This window comes from Capsicum annuum, chromosome 1 (genome assembly GCF_002878395.1).
Source record: "Capsicum annuum cultivar UCD-10X-F1 chromosome 1, UCD10Xv1.1, whole genome shotgun sequence".
NCBI lineage: Eukaryota > Viridiplantae > Streptophyta > Magnoliopsida > Solanales > Solanaceae > Capsicum > Capsicum annuum.
Genome location: NC_061111.1, coordinates 3751064 through 3776480, shown reverse-complemented (window position 1 = coordinate 3776480; position 25417 = coordinate 3751064). Strand labels below are relative to the sequence as shown.

Below are 25417 nucleotides of genomic sequence, written 5' to 3'. Positions count from 1 at the left end.
TCCCATCCAATACTTGAGAAGAATCTAGGATAAGTAATCCTGCATACTCCCTCCAATCAGATCATGAATTGATAATTTGTGATAAAGAGGCATCTATTTTAATGGTTAACCAGGGTTGGGACGTGCCTTTGTACGGTGAAGACAGTACCTCAGAACAGTTCAGAATTTGCCTGGAAAAAGCAGAGTATATAATCCATCGTCAAGAAGTAGATTACTCCTGAGCATGTAACATTTTTTTAACTTATTCCTTCTGATTTCCTATTTTAAATCTGTGTATGGATGAAGTTGCTTTGTGCAGCTTGAATTTATAATTGTTTCGAGTTTTGGCCTCGTTCATATTGGATGAGTCATTGTCAACTTTTTATCTCTTTTTGTATGCTTGCTACTAACTTAAAATTGATATTTTGCAGTTGTGAATCTATCCTTCATGCTGGATACAACTGTACCGCAGATTGAGATGAACAAAAGAAAAAGATGAAAGAATCGCCAGACACCTGATATTCCCCCGAAGAACTGTGTTGTATGTGTCTTTTCTGCTCACATCGAAGTGTAAAGAGAGTAACCCCAAGAGGCTATATGAACAACCTATATCCTGCCAAGCCCAAAACTCCAAGAGTTGATTCTACTACATCAGCAACCCGAAAGTCTGAACAGTTGGATATATGTATCGATAAGGCAAGAGTTGATTATACTGGATCAGCAATGCGAAAGTCTGAACATTTGGATACATTTGTGATTAGTATCAATAAGGCAAGAGTTGACACTACTAAATCAACAACTTAAGCGTCTGATCTGCAGTTTGATGCAAGAGAGTAATACCGATAAAAATACAACAGTTTGATCTGAATAGTTCTAGATGATCCTACGGCTAGTCCTGCCGCTCCAGTATCAACAATTGCGGCCACTTTTTTGTTGGACTCGAACAAAAAAAAGGAAAAGAAATAGAATGGGATCCAAGAAGAAAGTTGAATCTCAGGATGGTTACGGATGCTGAGAAGACCGTCGCGACATCCAGTAAGCGAAAGAAGAAGTCTTGGACTGGTTTGAAGGAAATTGATGAAAGTCAGAGTAGCAATAGAAGGAAGCATTCAATAGCTTCCAACAACTAGGGTTAAGTTTTTCTCCGAACTAATATTTAGTTCAGGTTTGAAGTTTTAAACTAAAATTCATTGTGTAGGATTTTGGCGGCAACTAAAATTTCATTTTTTTTATGTTAGTTGTTACTACTTTTAATTTTCTATTTTATGAGAAATTTCTTATTGGTTAAATCAAAAATCGAACCGTTAAGGATAAAAAATCGATAAATCGAAATTAGATAAAAGATATCTTATTGATTGGTTATTGATTTTGCATATTTAAAAATTAAAAACTGGTAAACCAAATTAATAACGTATAAAATCAAATTGAACCAATCGATGCATACCCTAAAAACAATAGATGTTTCCGTTGCTTGTGTGCGTATATTCTTAAATGTTTATTACGTAAACAAGTTAACCATTTAAAATATGTCACATTCTATAATCATACGAATTAGTCTTAGTAAGAACCTCAAACATATTCAAATTAAGAATGTTGTGTATGCTTAAAAGGAAAAGACATCATACGAATTAGTCTTAGTAAGAACCTCAAACATATTCAAATTAAGAATGTTGTGTATACTTAAAAGGAAAAGACGTTAGGTGAATGTATTCCCATCTATTCTAACTCATTGCTGATGAGAGGTAATAAGTATCTCGTGAAATAAGTGAAGAGCGCGGACGCTGACCCAAACGCCACGCTTATTAAAGAAAAAAAAGATAAGGCATCACATTATTACGAAATTATATGACTAAAGCTCTAATAAATTTTTGATTGCACAATAAACGTATGAGAAATTATATTAAAGTATTTGAGATTAAAAACAAAAAATCTTTATGGACTAAACAGAATATTGCTTCATATTTTAGGGGATAAAAAGTGAGATTAAAAATAAATTAAAATTTTGAATAAGTAATCCCAATCAAATATAAAATATATTCATCTCAATTAAAATGAATAACGAGATTAGTCTTATATACCAAACGAGCACAAAAGTGAAAGCAAGTATCCTTTTTGTGAACCCGGTTCTAGATAGCCGGCAACCCACTGGTTCACCGGTCCAGTTTCTTCTTTCCTTCTCAATAAAACCAAACCACACACCTTCGAACCAAAAGTAATATTCATAATAACCCCTCCAGAAAAAGAAAAAATCTTTGCTTTCTTCTCCAATCACCTCAGGTTCCTCCCATCTTTATCTCTTTGTAAATAAATAAAATATTTTCTGTTAAATAAATAAATAAATAAATAGTAAATAATAGAATTGTTCTTAGCTTTTCGGTGTATATTGATCACAAATCTTAGACTTTATATTATTAGGATAAGTCTGAATAGTTTTAAGTTTTTGGGGATTTTTTTTTATTTTGTGTGTATATAGGAGTAACAATTTGGGTTTGGGTGGGTTGTTTTTGTTTTTCCTTGTTAATCAAGTAATCTAGTTATTAGGCTGGATTAGTGTTTGCCTTTTTATGAGCTGTTGATTCTTGATTTGGAGTGTTGTGTAAGAAATTTTGGTTGTATTGTGTGATTAAATGATGGGTATTGAGTAAAGTTTGGATCTTTATTGTTAAAAAGGGGTGTTTTCGTTGTTGCTTTGTCCTTGTGGTGATTTGGGAAAGTTTGGAAGATTGAAAGTTCAAGTGGGGTTGTTGGATTTGTTGAGATTGTGTTAAGTTGAGTAGTTTTGTAGTGGAAAGTTTGTATCATTATTGTTAAAAAGGGGTTAAAAGTTCAAAAGTGTATTTGGGTTTGTTGAATTTATTGAGATTGCATTAATTTTGGGTGTGTTGAGTGGTTTTGTGGTGGAAAGTTTGAAACTTTATTGTTAAAAAGGGGTTCTTTCTTTGTTTATTTTTTGTCCCTTTGCTTTTTGTGGTGATTTGGGGAAGTGTGAAAGTTCATTTGGGTTTGTAAGATTTATTTAGGTTGTGTTAACTTGGGTGAGTTGAATGGTTTTGTGGTGGAAAGTTTGAATCTTTGAAGTTGGAGATTTGGTGGGGTGTAAGATTAGTTAGTGAAAATGGTTGAATCAATTCGTGCAATATCACTTAGGGAGGGTACCAGTTTATGGAGTTTGTTATGGGAAAGATCTGTCGAGTAAATGGAAGGCAATTGATGTATGTGGTATGCCTTCTGCTGATTTTCGTGGCAGAAAGGTTGTTTGTGGTTCTTATTTACGGAGATTAAGAGCTGACTGTGTAAGGTTTTTGTTGCGCATATAAAGTATCTAAATCTAACTGAAATCATGTGAATATAGTATCCGAGGAGCTGGATGTGCATGTATGTATGTGAAGATATCAATTTTAACTATTTAGTTTCTAAATCTAATCGATATTAAGTGATTATAATATTTTAATTTTAACCTTATGAGTTTTCTAACAAAAACTAAATTAATTTATGTGTGCGGGAGAAGTGTATTTTGTATGTATGGGAGGATTAACACCTTAAGAATTTATGGAAAACAATCTCTCTATCTCGCCTCACCTTTAAGGTAGAGGTAACCTCTGTGTACCCTCTGACTTCTCTTGACCTCCCTTCTACCATCCCATACCTTACTTTATCGGACGACACTTTGTATGTTACACTATTATTGTTTGTTGAGGGGATCAACACTTGAAAATATATGTGGTATATATGTCATACATGTATATCAATTATTTGTTAACGTTTCTATTGAGAAAGTGCTTATGGGGAAGGTTGTACACAAATACGACTATAAAAATATATAACATCGTTGTGCGCAAGTCTTTAAAAGTATCACTATAAAGAGTAATAAGGGAGACGAAACAACTATATTAAACATATTCTTAAAATACTCTTCCTATGGTCTATTAAGTCTAAAATATCCTCAATATTGAATTAAATGCCCCAAAAGACATGTAAACGTCAAGAACTCCTAGCTTAAGAAAATGTTTCTAGCTATTCCTTTTTTGCCTATCTAGAAATGGCAATGCAGCTCATTGCTACCCTTACATACATAAGTACTTTTACAACTTGCAGGAGTATGATTGTATCAATACTAAAGGGAGCTCAATAGGCAGCAATACAATTCTTACAATTAAAGAACAATATATGTTGGAGAACTTCCTGCTATTGCTACTTTGACTTTCATCAATTTCCATCAAACTAGTCCAAGACTTCTTTCGCTTACTGGATGTCACGACGGTCTTCTCAGCACTGTTGTGTTGTGGATGAACCATCCTGAGGTTCAACTTTCTTCTTGGACCCTGTTCTATTTCTTTTCCTCTTTTTCGAGTCCAACAAAGAAGTGACCGCAACTGTTGATACTGGAGTAGCAGGACTAGCTGTAGGATGATCTAAAACTATTTCAGATGAAACTAGTACACCTGTTTTATTATCTTTATCGGTATTACACCTTGAAGCATCACACTATTAATCGGACTTTTGGGTTGCTGATTCAGTAGTGTTAACTCTTGCCTTATCGATACTAGTCACTAACGTATCCAAATGTTTAGACTTTCGCATTGCTGATTCAATAGGATCAACTCTTGCCTTATTGATACATGTATCCAACTATTCCGACTTTTGGGTTGCTAATATAGTAGGGTCAACTCTTGGAGTTTTTGGTTTGGCAGGATATAGGTCGTTCATATAGCCTCTTTGAGGTTCCTTTCTTTACATTCTGATGTGAGCAGAAATGACACTTATATACAACATAGTTCTTCAGGGTAATACAAGATGTCTTGCGGTTCTTTCGTGCTTTTCTTTTGTTCTTCTCAATTCGTGTTGTACAGTTGTAGCCAGCCTAAAGGACAGATTCACACCTACGAATTATCAATTAAAAGTTAGTAGGCAAGCCTAAAAATAGATATGAAAAGTCGACGATGACGCATTCAACATGAAAGTGGCCAAAATTCAAAGTAAATATATTTTTTTAAACAGAATAAAGCAACTCCACACATGCATTGTGATCTGAAATAGGAGAAATCACAGGGAAGAAGTAAAAACAACTCTATACTCTTAGGAATTGGCTACTTCATGATGATGGTTTATGTGTTTTGTCTTTCCAGGCATAAATAACTGTTACTAGAGGCTCAAAAATAGCACAGAAAATTTTGTATTCAGGATGCTATGTCTGAAGGATATTATATACCACAAAAACGTTAAGTACTCAAAAAACACACGAATGATCTTTCATCCCAGAGATAAAAAAATATCTACTAGGTATAATAAGATGAGACCAAGTTATGTTATTGTTTTCTTCATAAAAAAGTTATGTTTTTAGCTTTCTGTATTCATTTAGTTATTCGTGCAAACTTTAGAAATCCATACGGGTTTAGCTAAGCTTAGAATACAATGAAAGCAAGAAGCCATATAAGTGATACCTACTAGTTGGCTATAACCTGTCCCTGGGACTTTGGTCTAGTTGTACGAGTGTAGTGCATGATGTGTGGGTGTGGCGCACATCATGGATTTGGATCCTGCTATAGACAAAAGCATGGTATTACTGGGAGAGGGGTAGATGGACGATCTCATTATTCACTAAGTTTTGAAACATGCATTACTGGCCTTGGAGGATTTCCCCAATATAAAAAAAAAAAGAGTTGGTTACAACATCTTTATTTTGGTTATACTTCGGCAGGAGACTTGATGGAGTTCTCACTGGCAATTCCATGAGGATTTATGGAACTTTTCTTGTGGGGAAGAGAAGATATTCTTCTCTTATCAATCAGATTTCATAGGAGCTTGAACTTTATTCAAGTAATCGAGTTAACTAGTTCAGTATGGTTCAAGTGAGCGACATTTTCGGAAGGAGAAGAGATGAAATTTAATAGTACTGTCAGTCCATTTTATGGAACCTAGCCAAACTATTCCTGTTTTTCTAACCTCCATAATGTTTATATATATTCCACATCTAAAGGATGGCCTAGAGTTTGAAGTTGTCAACATGCTAGGAGTTGGAGAGATCTTGTGGTGTGTGCTAAGCTACTCCGATGCAATTCATCATCGGGCATCATTTTGACACTGGTTTGTACAAAGCACTCCACCATTGTTCTGCAAATATAGATGTTCTGATAGCTTTGGCGACAAATGCCGCCTACTTCTATTCAGCCTACTTGATTTTGGCAGTAGTTATTTCTCCTGGCTTTAAGCGTACTCATTTTTTTAAGACGAGCTCAATGTATTTCCTTCATTTTACTTGGTTAGCATCCCAAAGTTTTGATCAAAGGCAAGACATCTGAGGCCATTGCTAAACTCACAAACTTGACCCATGAGACAACAACATTATTACAGTTTGATGACGAAGGAAATGTGGTGAAAGAGGATAGCCAACTGATATAGAAGAATCATGTGATCAAAATCCTTCCCGGTGCAAAAGTAGCCTGTGATGGTTTTGTTATCTGGGGGCACAGATATGTGAACGAGAGTATGATAATCGGAGAATCTCAACCCATTCTATCACCCTTGTTATGTTAATCATCCTATGATAGTTTTACAATCATATCAAAAATCCATTTTTGTGGCTCAGGAGTTCTTTCATGATCAAATATTACACTTCCAATTCAAATAACGCACCTATTACAACAACACATTCAAATTCAAATAACGTGCCATTTTTAAAGAACATGGAGCTTCGAAGCCCACAAATAATAGTTCTTGGTATTTTTAATCCATACCTATCACACTTCCAATTCAAATAACGCACCTATTACAACAACATACCCAGTGTAGCCCCACAAAGTGGAGTTTGGGGAGGGGAGAGTGTACACAAACCTTACCTCTACATAGTAGAGAGGATGCTTCCAATAGGCCCTCAACTTAAGAAAAAATAGTCCACAAATAGAGTAAAACGAAAGTGAATGCATAACAAAGCATTTTGAGCAGTAATTATAGCAAAATAATTCAATAATAGAAGTGCAAGAAACATGTAGTAATGGAAATTGAAGGATAAAAAATTACCAAAGCAATACTACAAACATATAGCAACATGAATTGAAGGACAAGAAATTACATGAGCATTACTACGACGATTAGTATGAACAAATAGCAAGACAACACATTATTATCTACTAACCTCCTACCCAAGTTTGTATCCTCCACAAACTTCTTCCTAAGGTGATGCGTTCGGTAAGCTGAAACTACACTATGTCCTATCTAATTACCTTTCTCCCATACTCCTTAGGCTTACCTATTGCTTTCTTGAACCCATCCGTGGCCAACCTCTCACAGCTCCACACTAGGGCATGCGCTCATCTACGTCCTTTTCACATGTACAAACCATCTTAGCCTCACTTCATGCATCTCGTCCACCGAAATCACTCATGCATTATCCCGAATATACTCATTTCTAATCTTATCTCTCCTACTATACCCTCATTCATTAGTTAACCAATATCCATTTTTCAAGTCCTCACAAAATTAACGAAGTTTGTATTCATGGATGCAAGAGAAAATACAACAATATACCTAGTGAAATCACGCAAGTGGGATCTTACCTACGCTCAAGTACAACAAATTAAGTAGTTATGGAAAAAAATTGAAAAAATTTAAACCTTTGACAAGTCAATAAGAAGAGGAACACCAAAGACTCAGCTGATGCAGCTAATCTCTGACCAAAAAAGGCATAAAGTGAAAGAATAGAAGCTTCACCACTAGCCCATGTAGCAAGATTCTTTATATGCTCCAATTTCAGCATCGATTTCGCATTAACATGAGTTTCTTTTTGCCACCTAATTACTCTTTTAATGTAATTGAAACAGGTGTTGTACCACCTCTTTTCTTTCTTGGTGATTTCTTACCTGTTATGGTGCTATTGTAAAATGCTACAAAAAATTAATCTTGAGTCAAGAACAGAGGGGGAAGGAAAGAAAAATGTAAACAAATAGCTCTCAACCATTATAGTACAAGATGTAAAGAACAATATTCACACAACAAAAGGGACAACAACAACAACAACAAACCCAATATATTCCTACCTAGTGGGGTCTGGGGAGGGTAGAATGTGTGCAGTCCATACCACTACCTCTAAAGAAGCAGAGAGGCTATTTCCGATAGACCTCCGTCTCAAGACAAAGGACAATATACAAAACACATCAAGAGCATGAAACATGATAAAATTAACATAGGTACAACATCCACAAAAATATTGTTCATTACCAAACAAAGGACACCAAAGCCCTCCTAACTACTGGCTACGATTCATCCACCCACCTTACCACTCTATCCTAGTGTTTTTCCTCCAAACCTTCCTATCTAGGGTCATGTCCTTAGTGAGCTGTAACTGCTCCATGTCACGTTTAATCACTTCTCTCCCGTATTTCCTTGGTCTACCCCTATCTTGCTTGAAACCATCCAAGGCTAACTTCTCACACCTACAAATTGGGGCATCCATGCCTCTCCTCATCACATGACCAACCCATCTCAACCTCACTTCCCGCATTTTATCCTCCACCGACACTACTCCCACCTTCTCCCGAATAATTTCATTCCTAACTCTGTCAGGCCTTGTAAATCCACACATCCAACGCAACATCCTCATTTCCGCCACCTTCAACTTTTGGAAATGAGAATTCTTAATCGGCTAACACTCCGCTCCATACAACATAGTCGGACGGACAACAACTCTATAGAATTTGCCTTTAATCTTGGGATGCATCTTCTTATCGCATAAAATTTCCGAAGCGAGCCTCCATTGCATCCAACCAGCCCCAATACGATGAGAGACATCCTCATCTATCTCTCCATTCCCCTGAATCGTAGACCCAAAATACTTAAAACTATCCCTCTTGCAAATCGGCTGAGAGTCCAACTTCACTACCACCTCATCCTCTTGCCTCAAGTCACTAAACTTGCACTCCAAATACTCCGTTTTGGTCCTACTCAATCTGAAACCTTTAGACTCCAGGGTTTGTCTCCAAACCTACAGCTTATCATTAACATCTTGCCGCGACTCATTAATCAAAACTACATCATCCGCAAAAAACATACACCAAGGCACCTCGCCTTGTATACTCCACGTCAACACATCCATCACCACGACAAATAAAAACGGACTAAGTGTTGATCCCTGGTGCAACCCTGTCAAGACCGGGAAATGCCCAGAAATGTTGCGCGTATTAGTTATGTATGTTGCGCGGGCTCTTCAAAAATATTATATGTGTGTCAGATTCTTCAGAAGTAGTATTTTTGGAGATTTCGACATGAGTGCGGTATCAAAAGTGAAGAGTCTGTGCAACTTAGTTAGTTATGCATCCTATGTGGGTGTTATCTAAGCGAGTCCCTTTTGTTGTGTGAATATTGTTCTTGACATCTTGTACTATAATTATGGTTGAGAGCTATTTGTTTACATATTTTTTCTCATATATTTTTGACTCAACACTTGAGATTAATTTTTTGTAGCATTCTAATATAACACCATAATGGGTAAGAAATCATCAAGAAAGAAAGAAGGTGGTACAACACCTGTTTCAATTACATTAAGAGAAGAGTTAGGTGATAAGAAGAAACAAATTCATGTTAATGCGAAATTGATGCTGAAATAGCATATAAAGAATCTTGCTACATGGGCTAGTGGTGAAGCTTCTATTCCTTCATTTGGTGCATTTTTTTATCAGAGATTAATTAAGTCTTTGAGTGTTCCTATTGATCCTTCCTTATTTACTTGTCAAATGTTTGAGGTTTTTCAGAAAAATTTTTGTAACTGCTTTAATTTGCTGTACTTGAGCTGAGCGTAGGTAAGACCCCACTTATGTGATTTCACTGGGTATGTTGTATTTTATCTTGAATTCATGAATGCAGACTTTGTTAATTGTGTGACTGCTTAAAAAATGGATATTGGTTCACTAATAAATGTGTGGGTATAGTAGGAGAGATATGATTAGAAATGAGTGTACTTGGCAGAAGGTAGGAGTGATTTCGGTGGACGGGACACATGAAGTGAGCTGAGATGGTTCGTACATATGAAAAATGAGATGTAGATGCACACATGTCCTAGTGTTTAGACAGGACATGGTGCAGTTTCAGCTTACCGAGCATATGAACTTAAAGAGAAGCGTGTGGAGGATACTAATTAGGATAGGAGGTTAGTAGGTACTAGTAGTCATAGTATTCCTCATTTAATTTCTTGTCCTTCCGTTCATGGTGTTGTATATTGTTAGTATTGTTGTTGTAATTTCTTATCCTTCAATTTCTGTTATATCTATTGTTCCTTGCATGTCGATTATTAAATTATTTTGCTGTTGTTACTGTTTAAAATGGTTTGTTATGCATCACTTCCATTTATTCTCTTTCTAGATTGCTTCTTCTTGAGCTGAGGGTCTATCAGAAACATCCTCTTTGCTATTTAGGGTTAAGGGTTGCATACACTCTAAGTTACCCATCGCCAGACTCCATTGGGTATGTTGTTGTAATAAATGCTAGTTGAATTGGAAGTATGATACGTACGTATGTATGGATTAAAAAATATCAAAAAGTGTTATTTGAATTGGGTTTCTCAGCTACATGTTTTTTATATATGTGGTCAGTACATGCTAGTATGGACAAATCATTCTTCAGCGTACTATTTGATCATGATATTCTTTGGTGAACTCCTGAGTCACACTAGAATAGATTTTTGATAGGATTGTAAAATTAGCAGGGGATGATTAGCATAAGTAACAAGGGTGATAGAATAGGTCGAGATTCTCCAGCTATCATACTCTCGTTCATGTGGCTTTGCCCCCAGAAAACAACCATCACAAACTACAGGAAGGATTCTGATCACATCATTCTTCTGTATCAGTCGACTATCATTTCTTCCTATTTCACCACATTTCTTTCGTCATTAAACTGTAATAATATTGTTGTCTTGGGGGTCAAGTTTGTGTGTTAAGCAATGGCCTTAGATGTCTTTCCTTTGGTCAAAACTTTGGGTTACTAACCAAGTAAAATGAAAGAAATGAGCATTGAGGTCGTCGAAAAAAATGAGTAGGCCTAAAACCTGGAGAAGTAGCTACTGCCAAAATCGAGTGAACTGAATAGAAGTAGACTATATTTGTCGCCAAAGCTATTTGAACGTTCGTATTTGCAGAATAATGGCGGAGTACTTTGTACGAGCCAGTGCAAAAATGATGTTCGATGATGAATTGCATCGGAGTAGCTAGCACATACCACAAGATCTCTCCATCTCTTAGCATATTGACAACTTCATTCTCTAGGCCATCCTTTAGATTTGTAATATATATGAACACTGTGGAGGTCAGGAAAACAAGAATAGTTTGCTTGGTTCCAGAGAATGGACCGACAGTATTGTTCAATTTCATCTCTTCTCCTTTATGAAATGTCACTCTCTAGAAACGTACTGAACCAGTTAACTCGATTACTTGAATAAATTTCAAGGTTGTATGACATTCGATCGGTAAGAAATAGATCTCTTCTCTGCTCCACAAGAGAAGTTCCAATGATCCTCATGGAATTCTCAGTGAGCGCTCCATCAAGTTTCTTGCCTAAGTATAACCAGAACAATGATGTTGTAACTAACTTTTTTTAAAAAAAAATATTAGGAAATCCTCCAAGACTAGTGATGCACGTTTCAGAACCCAGTGAATAATGAGATCGTTCATCTACCCCTCTCCATTGTAATACAGTGCTTTTGTCTATAGCAGGATCCAAATCCATGATGTGCTCACGCCCACACATCATGAGCTACACCCGTACAATTAGACCAAAGTTCCAGGGGCAGGTTATAGCCAACTAGTTGATATCACTTATGGCATGAAGAAAACAAAAACATAACTTGGTCTCATCTTAGTATACCTAGTTGATGTTTTTTTATCTCTGGGATTCTGAAAGATCATTCGTGTGTTTTTTGAGTACTTACCTTTATGCGGTAGATATCCTTTGGACATAGCATCCTAAATACAACCAAACTTTTTGTGCTATTTTTGAGCCTTTGGTAACATCTATTTATGCCTGGAAAAGGCAGAACATATACACCATCATCAAGAAGTAGCCAACTCCCGAGTGTATAGAGTTGTTTTTGCTTCTTTCTTGTGATTTCTCCTATTTCAGATCACAATATATGTATGGAATTGCTTTATTCTGCTTAAAAATATATTTGCGTTGAATTTTGGCCACTTTCATGCAGAATGAATCATTGTCGACTTTTCCTCGTTATTTTTAGGCTTGCATACTGACTTATACTCCCTCCGTCCCATTTTATGTGTTACCTGTTGACTGGACATGGAGTTTAATAAATAAATGATGCTTTGTAATGTTTACAATATTGTCCCTCTTAAAGTCGCTTTAATGTCTATGTTTTAATTGTCTTTTCTTATTAAGTGGGTCCAGTAAGGATAAAATAGGACTAATGTCATTAATTAGTTTCCAAATAAGGAAAATTGACATTCTTTTTGGGGCATATCAAAAAGGAAATGGCGACACATAAAATGGGACGGAGGGATTAATTGATAATTCGCAAGTATGAATCTATCCTTCAGGCTGAGCCAGCCTGTATAACATAGATTGAGAAGAAAAACATGAAAGAACCGTAAGACGTTTGGTATCCCCCAAAGAACTATGTTGTATATGAGTGTCATTTCTGCTCACATAATGTAAAGAGAGGAACCCCAAGAGGCTATATGAACGACCTATATGCCAAACCTAAAACTTCAAGAGTTGACCCTACTATATCAGTAACCCAAAAATCTGAACATTTGGATACATGTATCGATAAAGAAAGAGTTGATCATACTGAATTAACAATGTGAATGCCTGAACATTTGGATATGTTAGTGACTAGTATTGATAAGGCAGGAGTTGTCACTACTGAATCAGCAACCCAAAAGTTTGATCAACAATTTGATGCTTCAGGGTGTAACAGCGTTAAAGATAATAAGACGGATGTAATAGTTTCATCTGAAATCGTTTTAGATGGTCCTACGGCTAGTCCTACTACTCCAGTATCAACAGTTGCGGTTACTTCTTTGTTGGACTCGAAAAAAAAGAAAAGAAATAGAACAGGGTCCAAGAAGTCAGGATGGTTCGTCCACGACAAATGCTGAGAAGACCGTTGCGACATCTAGTAAGCGAAAGAATAAGTCTTGGACTAGTTTGAAGGAAATCGCTGAAAATCAGAGTAGCAATAGCAGAAAGTTCTCCAATATATTTGTTCCTTTTGTTCTTTAATTGTAAGAATTGTATTGTTGCTTCTTGATACAATCATACTCCTGCAAGTGTGAGAGTACTTATGTATGCAAGGGTGGCAATGAGCTGCATTGCCATTTCTAGATGGGCCAAAAAGGAATAGCTAGAAACATTTTCTTAAATTAAGAGTATTTGACGTTAAGTTTACATGTCTGTTTTGGGTATTTAATTTAATTAGTTGAGGATATTTTTGACTTGTGTACTATAGGAAGAGTATTGGTTAGTTATAAGGTATTTTTGTGCTACGAATATTTTAAGAATATTGTTTGATATAGCAGTTTTGACTCCCTTATTACTCTTTATAGTGATACTTTTAAAGACTTGCGCATAGTGATGTTATATACTTATGTAATTGTATTTGTGTACAACCTTACCAATGAGCGCCTTCTCAAATAAAGACGTCAACAAATACCTGATATATATGTATGACATATATACCACATATATTGTCAAGTGTTGATCCCCTCAACAAACAATAATAGAGTAACATACATATTTTCAAGTGTTGATCCCCTCATCAAACAATAATAGAGTAACATACAAAGTGTCTGTCTGACAAAGTGAGGTCTGAGGAGGGTAGAGGATATGCAAACCTTACCTCTACCTCAAAGGTGAGGTACAGATTATTTTCGATAAATCATCAAGGTGTTGATCTTCTCATACATACAAAATACACTTCTCTTGCGCACATACATTAATTCAGTTTCTGTTAGAAAACAAATATGGTTAAAATCAAATATTATATTCACCCGATATCTGTTTTATTTAGATATTGTATGGTTAAAATTGATGTCTTCACATACATACATGCACATCCAGTAGTTAAAATCAGATACTATATTCATACGATTTCGTTTAGATTTAGATATTTTAAATGCGCGCGAGCACTACTACATTTTGAAAGGAAAATGTTGGTAGAATTTGAAAAAAAAACATATATATCGAAATCCCTTGTGTTTTATAATGTCTTTTATTTGGCAGGAATATTTTTTAACCTATGTATAACTGATGTAAGTATTAGTTATCTATGTTGCTTGGACTCTTCAAAATTGTCAACGGGTGCGTGCCAGATTCTCCAAAAGTAGTGTATTTTTGGAGATTTTGACACCGATGTGGCATCAAAAGTGAAGAATTTCCGAAACTTAGTTATACATCTTATTTTGGTTGTTATTCTAAGCGAGTCCCTTATTGTTGTGTGAATATTGATCTTGTACTATAATTATGTTTGACGGTTATTTTGCTTACATTTTTCTTTCCTTCCCTCTAAGTTCTTGACTCAAGGCTCCAGATTAATTCTTTGTAGCATTCTACTACAGCACCATAATGGGTAAGAAATCATCAAGAAAGAAAGGAGATGGTACAACACTTGGTTCAATTACATTAAGAGAAGAATTTGATGGCAAGAAAAAACAAATTCACGTTAATGCGAAATCGATGCTGAAATTGGAGCATATAAAGAATCTTGCTACATGGGCTAGTGGTGAAGCTTCTATTCCTTCACTTGGTGCGTTTTTTGGTCAGAGATTAGCTGCATCAGCCGAGTCTTTGGGTGTTCTTCCTGATCCTTCCTTATTTACTTGTCAAAGGTTTGAGGTTTTTAAAGAAAATTTGGTTTGATTTTTCTTGCTTTTGTTAATGATTGTTGTCATGTATACAGACTTGTATTGATATTGTGATGTTATATGAATCGGCTGGTATTTTGCTGGGTGTATAAGAGCAGTGTGAATATGCTTGATATTGTGGTGTTATATGAATAGGGTTCGTTTGGTAGGATGTATAAGAATAATGCCGAATAGGGTGTATTGATAATGTTGGTAGTAGTTATGTTGAGATTATTTTTAATGAATGGTTTAGTTTGGTGTATATCAGAGCAATTAAGGACATGTATGATGGAGCTAAGACCCAGGTGAGGACGGCGGGAGGAGATTCAGAGCATTTCCCGGTCTTGACAGGATTGCATCAGGGATCTACTCTTAGCCCGTTTTTGTTTGCTTTGGTTATGGAGGTGTTGACGCGATGTATCCAAGGAGAGGTGCCCTGGTGTATGCTTTTTGCGGACGATGTGGTTTTGATTGACGAGACCCGGGGAGGTGTGAATAATAAATTAGAGGTGTGGAGACAGACCCTTGAGTCTAAAGGGTTCAGGTTGAGTAGGAGCAAGACCGAATATTTGGAATGTAAGTTTAATGGCTCGAGGGAGCAGGACGAGGTAGTAGTAAGGTTGGATTCTCAGGTGGTATGTAAGAGGGATGGTTTCAAGTACCTCGGGTCCATGATTCAGGGGAATGGTGAGATTGACGAGGATGTCTCTCATCGGATTGGGGCGGGATGGATGAAGTGGAAGCTCGCCTCGTGGGTGTTGTGTGATAAGAAAGTGCCGCCCAAGCTTAAAGGCAAATTTTACAGGGTGGCAGTCCGTCCTGCCATATTGTATGGAGCGGAGTGTTGGCCAGTCAAGAACTCTCATATTCAAAAATTAAAGGTGGCGGAAATGCGGGTCTTACGTTGGATGTGTGGTCTTACTAGGGGGGAGAGGGTTGGAGTGGCTTCGGTGGAGGACAAGATGCGGGAGGTCTGTTTGAGATGGTTCGGACACGTGATGAAGAGGGGCATAGATGCACCAGTTCGTAGGCGTGAGAGGCTTGCTTTGGATGATTTCAAGCGGGGCAAGGGTAGGCCAAAGAAATATTGGAGAGAGGTTATTAGGCGGAATATGAAGCAGTTACAGCTTACTGAGGACATGACCCTAGATAGGAAGAGCTGGAGGACGCGTATTAGGATAGAAGGCTAGTGACTATTAGGGTAGGTAGGGTAGGGCATTACCTGTTTGGTGTATTACTCCTGTTAGGCTACCTTGTTGTATGCTGTATTACGAGTGCCTACTATTCTTTGTTTACTTTCCATTGTAGGGGCGTTTTTATGTCTTGCCATCTTATTCCATGCGTTTTGTACGGTTGTGATTACTTATCTTATCTTGAGCCGGGGGTCTATCGGAAACAGCCTTGCTACTTCTTCGGAGGTAGTGGTATGGACTGCGTACATCTTACCCTCCGCTGACCTCACTATGTGGGAATACACTGGGTTTGTTGTTGTTGTTGTTGTGGTTTAGTTTGGTGTATTTAAAACTAACATCTTCCTTCAGTGTGTAAATGCAACTTTGAAGTAGAATAATAATAATGGGCAAGAAATCATCCAAAAATAAAGGGATTGGTACAACACCTGTTTCAATTACGTTAAGAGAAGTATTAGTCGGCAACAGAAACAAACTCATGTACATGGAAAGTCGATGTTGAAATTGGATCACATCAAGAATATTGCTATATGGGCTAGTGGAGAAGCTTCTATTCGTTTACTTGTCAAAGGTTTGAGCTCTTTAAAAGTTTTTGGCTAGAGTTATCTTGATTTTATCAAGATTTTGATATATCAGCTGATATTGTGGTGTTATATGAATCGGGGTCGTTTGGTTGGGTGTATAAGAATAATGTTGAATAGGGTGTATTACTAATGCCAATTTTAGTTATCCCGGAATTGCTTTTATTAATGATTTTTGACATGTATACAGATTTGTGCTGATATTTTGGTGTTATATGAACCGGGATTGTTTTGCAGGGTGCATAAGAATTATGTTTAATAGTGTGTAGTAGAATTTTAAAAGGTTGGGCATAATTCATAAATAATAATGAAAATAAGATGCATATGAATGGTTTCGTTTAAAAAAAGGGATGATATGCCTGAAAGCTTTCTCTGAATATAGAGGACTTGCAGCAACACAAGTTGTGCTATGTAGTTATCTTGTTGGAATTGTATTTATCTAGTTGTAGCAGTGAATGTGTTGCATATGCTCCTTAAAGTATTTCCTTGTTTTCTCTTGCTAGGCACCATGATTTCCACTGCACATAATTTAGTGGAGATCCTCGAGTCATGATGAGTTACTGTCATGAATATCTTTGACAATTGTGCTGCACACTAGTATTCTACTCTTGATTTCCAATGTTTGTGATGATAACTATGCTTTTTTTAAAATGAAAGCCTCGTGGTCAAGGTGATACACAGCAACATTTTTGCGAATCAGCAGTAATTTCATCGTGCTATTTGTAGTTTGTTTGTGAGCACAACTTAATTGTCATCAAGAAACTAGTCTCTTGTCTTCCCATCCAATACTTGAGAAGAAACAAGGATAAGTAATCCTGCATACTCCAATCAGATCATGAAGTGATATTTAGTGACAGAGACATATTTTAATGTTTAACCAGGATTGGGAGGTGCCTTTGTCCGGTGAAGACAGTACCCTGGAAAAGGCCAACTACATAAACCATCGTCAAGAAGTAGATTACTCCTGAGCACGTAACATTGTTTTTAGTTGTTCCTTCTGTTTTCTCCAATTTTAAATCACAATGTATGGATGGAGTTACTTTGTTCTGCTTAAAATTTATAATTGTTTCAAGTTTTGGCCTCTTTCATGTTGAATGAGTTATCGTCGACTTTTCATCTCTTCTTGTAGGCTTGCATACCAACTTATAATTGATAATTCGCAGGTGTGAGTCTATCCTTCAGGCTGGCTACAACTGTACAACACGGATTGAGAAGAACAAAAGAAAAGCACGAAAGAACCGCAAGATGTCTGGTATTCCCCCAAAGAACTATGTTGTATATGAGTGTCATTTCTGCTCACACCGGAATGTAAAGAGAGGAACCCGAAGAGGCTATTTGAACGACCTATATCTTGCCAAACCAAAAACTTCAAGAGTTGACCCTACTATATCAGCAATTCGAAAGTCTGAACAGTTGGATACATGTATTGATAAGGCAAAAGTTGGTCCTACTAAATCAGCAAAGCAAAAGTCTGAACATTTGGATACGTTAGTGACTAGTATCAATAAGGCAAGAGTTGGCACTACTGAATCAGCAACCCAAAAGTCCGATCAACAGTTTGATGTCTCAGGGGGTAATACCGATGAAATTAATGAGACAGATGTAATAGTTTCATCTGAAATAGTTTTAGATGATCCTATGGCTAGTCCTGCTACTCCAATTACTTCTCTGTTGGACTCGAAAAAGAGGAAAAGAAATAGAACAGGGTCCAAGAAAAAAGTTGAACCTCTGGATGTTTCTTCCATAACAAATGCTGAGAAGACCTTCGCGACATCCAATAAGCGAAAGAAGAATTCTTGGACTAGTTTGAAGGAAATTGCGGAAAGTCAGAGTGGGAATAGCAGGAAGTTCCCCAACATATCTGTTCCTTTTGTTCTTTAATTGTAAGAATTGTATTGTTGCCTGTTGACCCTTTAGTGTTGATACAATCATACTCCTGCAAGTTGTAAGAGTACTTATGTATGCAAGGGTGGCAATGAACTGCATTACCATTTCTAGATGGGCCAAAAAGGAATAGCTAGAAACATTTCTTAAGCTAGGAGTATTTGATGTTAAGTTTACATGTCTTTTTTGGTTATTTAATTTAATTAGTTGAGGATATTTTTGACTTGTACACTATATTAGTATTTTCAAGCTACTTGGTTAGTTATAAGGTATTTATTTTTGTGCTAGGAATATTTTACGAATATTGTATGATGTAGCGGTTTCGACTCTCTTATTAGTCTTTATAATGATACTTTTAAACTAAGTTGCTGGACTCTTCAAAAATGTTGCTGAACCCGTGTCGGATCCTTCAAAAATATACTATTTTTTGAGGATCCGGAACGCACTCATGGACATTTTTGAAGAGTCCAAGCAACTTAGCTTTTAAAGACTTGCACATAGCAATGTTACAACCTTACCAATGAGCACTTTCTCTCAACAGAGACGTCAACAAATCCGAAATACTTGCTATACAAGTTTTTATAGGCGCATTTGTGTACATTCTTACCAATGAGCACTTTCTCAATAAAGACGTCACCAAATACTTGATATACATGTATGCCATATATACCACATATTTTCAGGGTGATGTGTTCCAATGGCCAGACGGTGTTGTCCCTGCTGTTGCCTCTCTAGAGAAAGCTGCACGTGAGGCCCTCTCATCTGATTTTCAGAAGTACAATTAGAAGATGAGGCAGTTAACATTCAATCTTAAGGTGAGTAGCTTTTTTAAGGGAATGGGGGTATGAGCATGGAGTTTATTTAATTTTCTTCTAATTTTCTATGTAGGTATGTATTTACCTTCTAATACTCCAGTTTTCCTTTGTTGTAAATTTATTGCCAGAACACCTCACTCTTAGCATGCCGTCTTCTGAAAGGGGAGTTGGATCCCTCTCAGATACTGAACATGTCCCTGAATGAGCTAAAGGTATGGGTCCAGGGAATTAACTTTTTACTTAATTTGAGGATTGGTTTATGTTTTATCGACTATGTACGCAGATAGTCTTAAATGTTTGACATAGTAATTTGTATGTATATATTCTGTTGATTTCTGAACTGGTTAGCTCTTGCTTTGTTGAACTTATCAACTTGTTCTTCTTGAATTCACCGGGTGCAACCTGAATAGGTTTGTTTGGAGTTCATGAAATGTAAATATTGTTCAGCTGTGGATATAGTGAAGCTGATTTTGAAAATTAAAATACAGTTGAGCATTTTCCCAAGTAAACACACAATAAAGGAAATTTGATTTGCCCTTCGAGATTTTTTTTTTTTTTTGAATTTAAACATTGTCTTTTCCTTCTCTGATATGTTGTGAAAAAGGCAACCCCCTCCAACCCGCCTACACACACAAAAAAAAAAAGATGAAGAAGAAGCTGGAGATTTCCTACAAATAAAGAAGTTGATAATCACCTGTACCCATAGGAATTTATTGTGCTCCAAAAATAAGCCAAGAGGGGGGGCTTGAAATGTGGAAGAAGGTGACCTCATTTTTTCCATACAAGAAAAACTAATTTAGATTTGGCAGAAGACTGCACAAACCTGCCTTGCAGTTTGATTTTGGTTTTCATAATTTAAGCATAAAACATTTTCTTCTGCTTAGTTCGTTAAAACATTTGAATTATACTTGCTACAATAAAATATGTGCTCTTGTTCCTCACTTAATTGCCCAGATTTCTCTGTGCATATTACCATTTTGTCTTACTAAGCCTCTGTTTGTTCCAGCCTTGTAAGAACTCAATCATGAAATTAGGCATGGTCCAACTTATGTCTAGAATTACAAAAAACATGTACCGCAGCTTGCTAGTTACCCTGGATGCCAATCGTGACACTTTGATGGAATTTGTCCGTATATAGCGTGAAGTTGTGAATTGTTGTACTAGAAGGTGTATGTTAATTTCCAGGATTAAGCTATTTTTTAATGGACATTCTTTACAAACTAAAGAAGTTGTAGGTTGGTCTGATCGTCTCATGTCATGTTAGATATTATTTTAGTTTGATTTAATTCATTTATTAATTGTTTGCTGTGTGTTGAATATCTTTTTTTTTCTCGATAACGGTAAAGGTGTATTCTTCAGCATTAAGGGTATGCTGGATATCTCCGTAAAGTTACAAGCTGATACCATAGTTGCAGGGCCCTAACAAATCTGCTAACTGTTCTACCTCTTCTATACCCTCTTCTTTACACCAAAAGTACAAAGTGTTAATGCAATTTTCTGTAACCTTTTGTATTGTGTTGGTGATAATATTCTCAAGGAATCCGAAGTTTCTCTCTCCCCAAATCGGCCATCACCCACAGGATGGTACTAAAGTCCTATCTTTTTTGAGTCTTGCTTCCTTCCCTTCTGCTCCAACACCTTAGGATGTCAGTTCGAATCTCTCCTCGCCCACAACCAGCCCAAAAGGGAAATACCTTTCCCTCTGGGGGTAGAAAAATCATGATCGGGATAGCGAACCAAAAGCTATGGAACTTGGGTGTGGGTCTTTTGTCGAAATGGAATGACTTTTCTTTTTCTCTTTTTATTTATCGTGAATGGGGGAATCATTACACATAGTACGCGCAATCGGCATGTTGTTTTGCAGGAACAACATTTTTGCGAATCAGCTGCAATTTCATCGTGCTATTTGTAGTTCATTTGTGAGTACAGCTTAATTGTGATCAAGAAACTAGTCTCTTGTCTTCCCATCCAATACTTGAGAAGAAACAAGGATACGTAATCCTGCCTTTGTACGGTGAGTATAGTACCCCAGAATAGTTCAGAATTTGCCTGGAAAAGGCAAGAGTACATAAACCATCGTCAAGAAGTAGAATACTCCTGAGCACGTAACATTGGTTTTACTTATTCCTTCTGATTTCTCCTATTTTAAATCACAATGTATGGATGGAGTTGCTTTGTTCTCCTTAAAGTTTATTACTGTTTTGAGTTTTGGCCTCTTTCATGTTGAATGAGTCATTGTCGACTTTTCATCTCTTCTTGTAGGCTTGCATACTAACTTATAATTGATAATTGCAGGTGTTATTCTATCCTTCAGGCTGGCTACAACTGCACAGCACAACTGTACAGAACGGATTGAGAAAGAAAAAAAGAAAAGCACGACAGAACCGCAAGACATCTGGTATTATCCCCAAGAACTATGTTGTAGTTGTCATTTCTGTTCACATCGGAATGTAAAGAGAGGAACCCCAAGAGGCTGTATGAGCAACCTATATCCTGCCAAACCAAAAACTCCCAAGAGTTGACCCGACTATATCAGCAACCCGATTTGATGCTTCAGGGGGTAATACCAATAAAGATAATAAAACAGATGTAATAGTTTCATCTGAAATAGTTTTAGATGATCCTTCAACTAATCCTGCTACTCCAGTATCAACAGTTGCGATCACTTCTTTGTTGGACTCGAAAAAGAGGAAAAGAAATAGAACAGGGTCCAAAATGAAAGTTGAACTTCAGGATGGTTCATCCATAACAGATGTTGAGAAGATCGTCGCGACATCCAGTAAGCGAAAGAATAAGTCTTTGGACTAGTTTGAAGGAAAAACTTATGTCAATTTCTTTTTTTAAAATAAAAACATTTTTTTCTACTTCAAACATCTCGTCGTTTTTTCCTTCATTTTCAATTAATTGTTGCTTTAAACGTGTATTTACTATTATCTGAAAATACTTATTTTGTTTTTCATTAAGATCCCGTTTGGATAGAATTAAAAAAAATAGTTTTTTAGCTTAAATGATTAAAAGTTTAAAATAAGTGCTTATAAATTAAACAGTTAAGTGTTTAGATAGAAGTACTGAAATTGAAAAAAAGTATTGCCGAAAGTCAGAGCAACAATAGCAGGAAGTTCTCCAACATATGTGTTCTTTTGTTCTTTAATTGTAAAAATTGTATTGTTGCTTGTTGAGCACCCTTTAGTTTTGATATAATCATACTCCTGTAAGTAGTTTTGGTACAATCATACTCCTGTAAGTTGTAAGAGTACTTATGTATACAAGGGTGACAATGAGCTGCCATCTTATTTTATGATGGGCCAAAAAGGAATAGCTAGAAACATTTTCTTAAGTTAGGAGTATTTGATATTAAGTTTACATGTCTGTTTTGAATATTTAATTCAATAGTTGAGGATATTTATGTTTTTAAAGTTGTATTTGAGTACAGCCTTGCCGATGAGCACTTTCTCAATAGAGACGTGAATAAATATTTGATATACACGTATAAACCACTTATATTTTCAGGTGTTGATCCCCTCAACAAAAAATAATAGAGTAACATATAAGAGTGTCGTCTGTCAGAATGAGGTCTGAGGAGGATAGAGTGTATGCAAATAATAATAAGTGAGATCTGAGGCATATATTCCTCTTCATTTTTTTGGGCACTAGCTAATACATAACAAAACATTTTATTTAGGTTATTCACTTCATTTAGATTACACAAATGAGAAACCTATTAGGGTGTGTTTGGTATGAAGGAAAACATTTTTCAGAAAATGTTTTTCAGTTTTCGTATGGTTGGTTAGCTTATATATTTTGAAAAATGTTTTTCAAACCAATTTATTTTTCTTAAATCTAAGGAAAATGACTTCCCTTCAAAACGCAAGGAAAATATTTTTCAAAACTCTCTTTCAACCTCACTTTAAAGTTGAAATATTCATACAATTCTCAAAATTATCTATCCCGTCTCCTGCCCCCAATACCCTATCACCCCGACTCCACACCTACCCCCACCCCACCCCCTATCCTTACCCCTATCCCCCACCACAAAATTCAATTGTTTTAAAAAGTATTTCAAAATTTTTCTTAATCCATCCCCTACCCCTACCCCTACCAACCCCCTTCCACAAACAATATCTACATTTTATTAAAAAATTCAAACTTTTCTCTTACCCCCTACTCCCAACCTCAAAAAAAAAATGAAATTTATTTTTAAAAATTTTCAATTTTTTTCTTTCTCCTCACTTTCCTACCCTGACCCCCAACTCCTACTAACCCCCTCCCCCCCTCCTCCCGCACCAACCCACCCGCCTACCAACCCCTTCCCAAAAAAGGATTTAATTTTTTAAATTTATTTTTAAAAAGAATTCTAAAGCTAAACACTAAAATGTATTTTTTGAAAAATATTTTTTCATTCACCAACTAAATATTAGAAAATATTTTTCCTCCACCAATCAAACATAAGAAAACAAGTAAGAAATCAACTTGTTTTCTGGGAAAACATTTTCTAAGAAAATAGAAAATATTTTTCATGAAAAATATTTTCCTTCGTACCAAACACACCCTTAATCAAGTGACAATAGACAACAATTAGCCTTCAAGATTATGCAATTTATTGGGTTAATAATTTTAATTAACTTCTTATAGCATAGATATTTGCTCACTTTCACATACATACATATACATTCAACTTTTGTAGTTAAAATCAGATACTATATTCACACGATTTCAGTTTGATTTAGATATTGTATGCGTGTAAAATTTTAATGATAAAAATATTCTCATTATGAACTCTACCCACAACATCTATGTCAGCTTTGGTCTGAATACAAAAAAATGAAGTGCTTTGTAAATGATCCTTCTAGAAGAGAGGAATTCTAACAACTTTTCTAGTTATTCGTTCTTTTTTACTATTTAATAGGATTCGTAATGTTTGGATTATCTTGGTTGTCTCTCCGAAAAAATGGATATCTCCAGAAAATTTTTTAAGTTCAATTCGTTTGTTTGTTTTCTCCACCCAGACCAACCCACTGACTCAGCTTCTTAGAGTTAAGGCGATTTGTGTATCTACTCATATAGGAATTTGGAAAAAGAAAAGCTCGATATATACCGCAAAATTATGCATTACTTCGCGCTACTTAAAAAAATCATTCAAACATTTGATCCTAAAACGCAAAGGTGAATAAGATCAACTCAGCTAACATTAATTTTCTAATCTCTCTGTGCTAGAGAAGTTATTTACTATAAATCGTCAAGGTGTTGATCCTCACATACATACAAAATACACTTCTCCTGCACACATACATCAATTCAATTTCTATTAGAAAATACAAATGATTAAAATTAAGGTATCATATCACCCGGTATCGATTAAATTTAGCTATTGTATAGTTAAAATTGATGTCCCCCCGATACATACATGTACATCTAGCTTCTATAGTATAAATTCAATACTATATTATCATGATTTTAATTAGATTTAGGTATTTTATATGCGCGTGAATACTACTATATTTTTTAAAAGACAATGCTTATATTTTTGAAAAGACAATGCTGGTGGGGTGGGTGGTGGGGGTGGGAGTGGGGGGTGGGTGGGGTTTTTGAAGAAGAAGGTTGGTGGGGTGGGTAGGTTAGGGGGAGGGGGTATTTTTTATTTAATTAATTATTTATAAATTATTTGAGTATTTTTTATTTAAAAATAATTATTGGGGAAAGGGGTGATTATTGATTTTTTTTTGAAAAAAAAATTATTTAATGATTTAAAAGTTATTTTTTAGAAAAATGACACGTGCCAGCATATTATTTGTCACTTTTCACATCATCAGGCGCGTGTAATACACGCACATAATAAAAATTTGTTGATTCAGCAAAAGGTGTCAAAGTGACACACTTGAAGGCCGTTTGAGGTGCCAAAATGGAACAATGTCCACTTAAGGTGCCAAAGTGAAAGATAGTGCATACTTAAGAGACCTGCGTATGTATTCTGCCAAACAATAATAAGTGAAATCTGAGGAGGATAGAGTGTATGCAAACAATAATAAATGAGGTTTGAGGAGGATAGAGTGTATGCAAACAATAATAGATTGGTTTCAATAAATCTTCAAGGTGTAGATCCCTTCATACAATCAAAATACTTCGCCTGT

At 36.0% G+C, this 25417-nt stretch overlaps 1 protein-coding gene and 1 long non-coding RNA gene across 4 annotated transcripts; both read left to right on the top strand.

Annotated features, from left to right (window-relative positions):
* Nucleotides 1–6: 6 nt before the first annotated feature.
* Nucleotides 7–1240, top strand: LOC107865227. The gene is made up of 2 exons (XR_001672704.2): nucleotides 7–225; nucleotides 411–1240. It is a non-coding gene; the product is annotated as an uncharacterized LOC107865227 (long non-coding RNA).
* Nucleotides 1241–2045: 805 nt separating this feature from the next.
* Nucleotides 2046–18776, top strand: LOC107865193. Of its 3 annotated transcripts, none has more exons than XM_016711525.2 (3): nucleotides 2046–2256; nucleotides 14522–14804; nucleotides 17754–18776. In XM_016711525.2, exons 2-3 carry the CDS (start codon nucleotides 14542–14544, stop codon nucleotides 18469–18471), a joined length of 981 nt encoding a protein of 326 aa, XP_016567011.1. In that variant the 5' UTR covers nucleotides 2046–2256; nucleotides 14522–14541; the 3' UTR covers nucleotides 18472–18776. The 3 variants fall into 3 exon arrangements, with proteins under 3 accessions (XP_016567011.1, XP_016567010.1, XP_016567006.1); XM_016711524.2 differs by having other exon boundaries at nucleotides 2078–2256; nucleotides 14535–14804; XM_016711520.2 differs by lacking the exon at nucleotides 2046–2256 and adding an exon at nucleotides 2296–3230 and having other exon boundaries at nucleotides 14535–14804.
* Nucleotides 18777–25417: the final 6641 nt, after the last annotated feature.

Coding starts and splice junctions, on each gene's coding strand:
- LOC107865193 (XM_016711520.2), top strand. CDS start 3,142: ATGGAGTTTGTTATGGGAAAGATCTGTCGAGTAAATGGAAGGCAATTG. Junction 3,231..14,534: donor CTGATTTTCGTGGCAGAAAG/GTTGTTTGTGGT, acceptor ATTCTACTACAG/CACCATAATGGGTAAGAAAT. Junction 14,805..17,753: donor TCCTTATTTACTTGTCAAAG/GTTTGAGGTTTT, acceptor GATAATTCGCAG/GTGTGAGTCTATCCTTCAGG.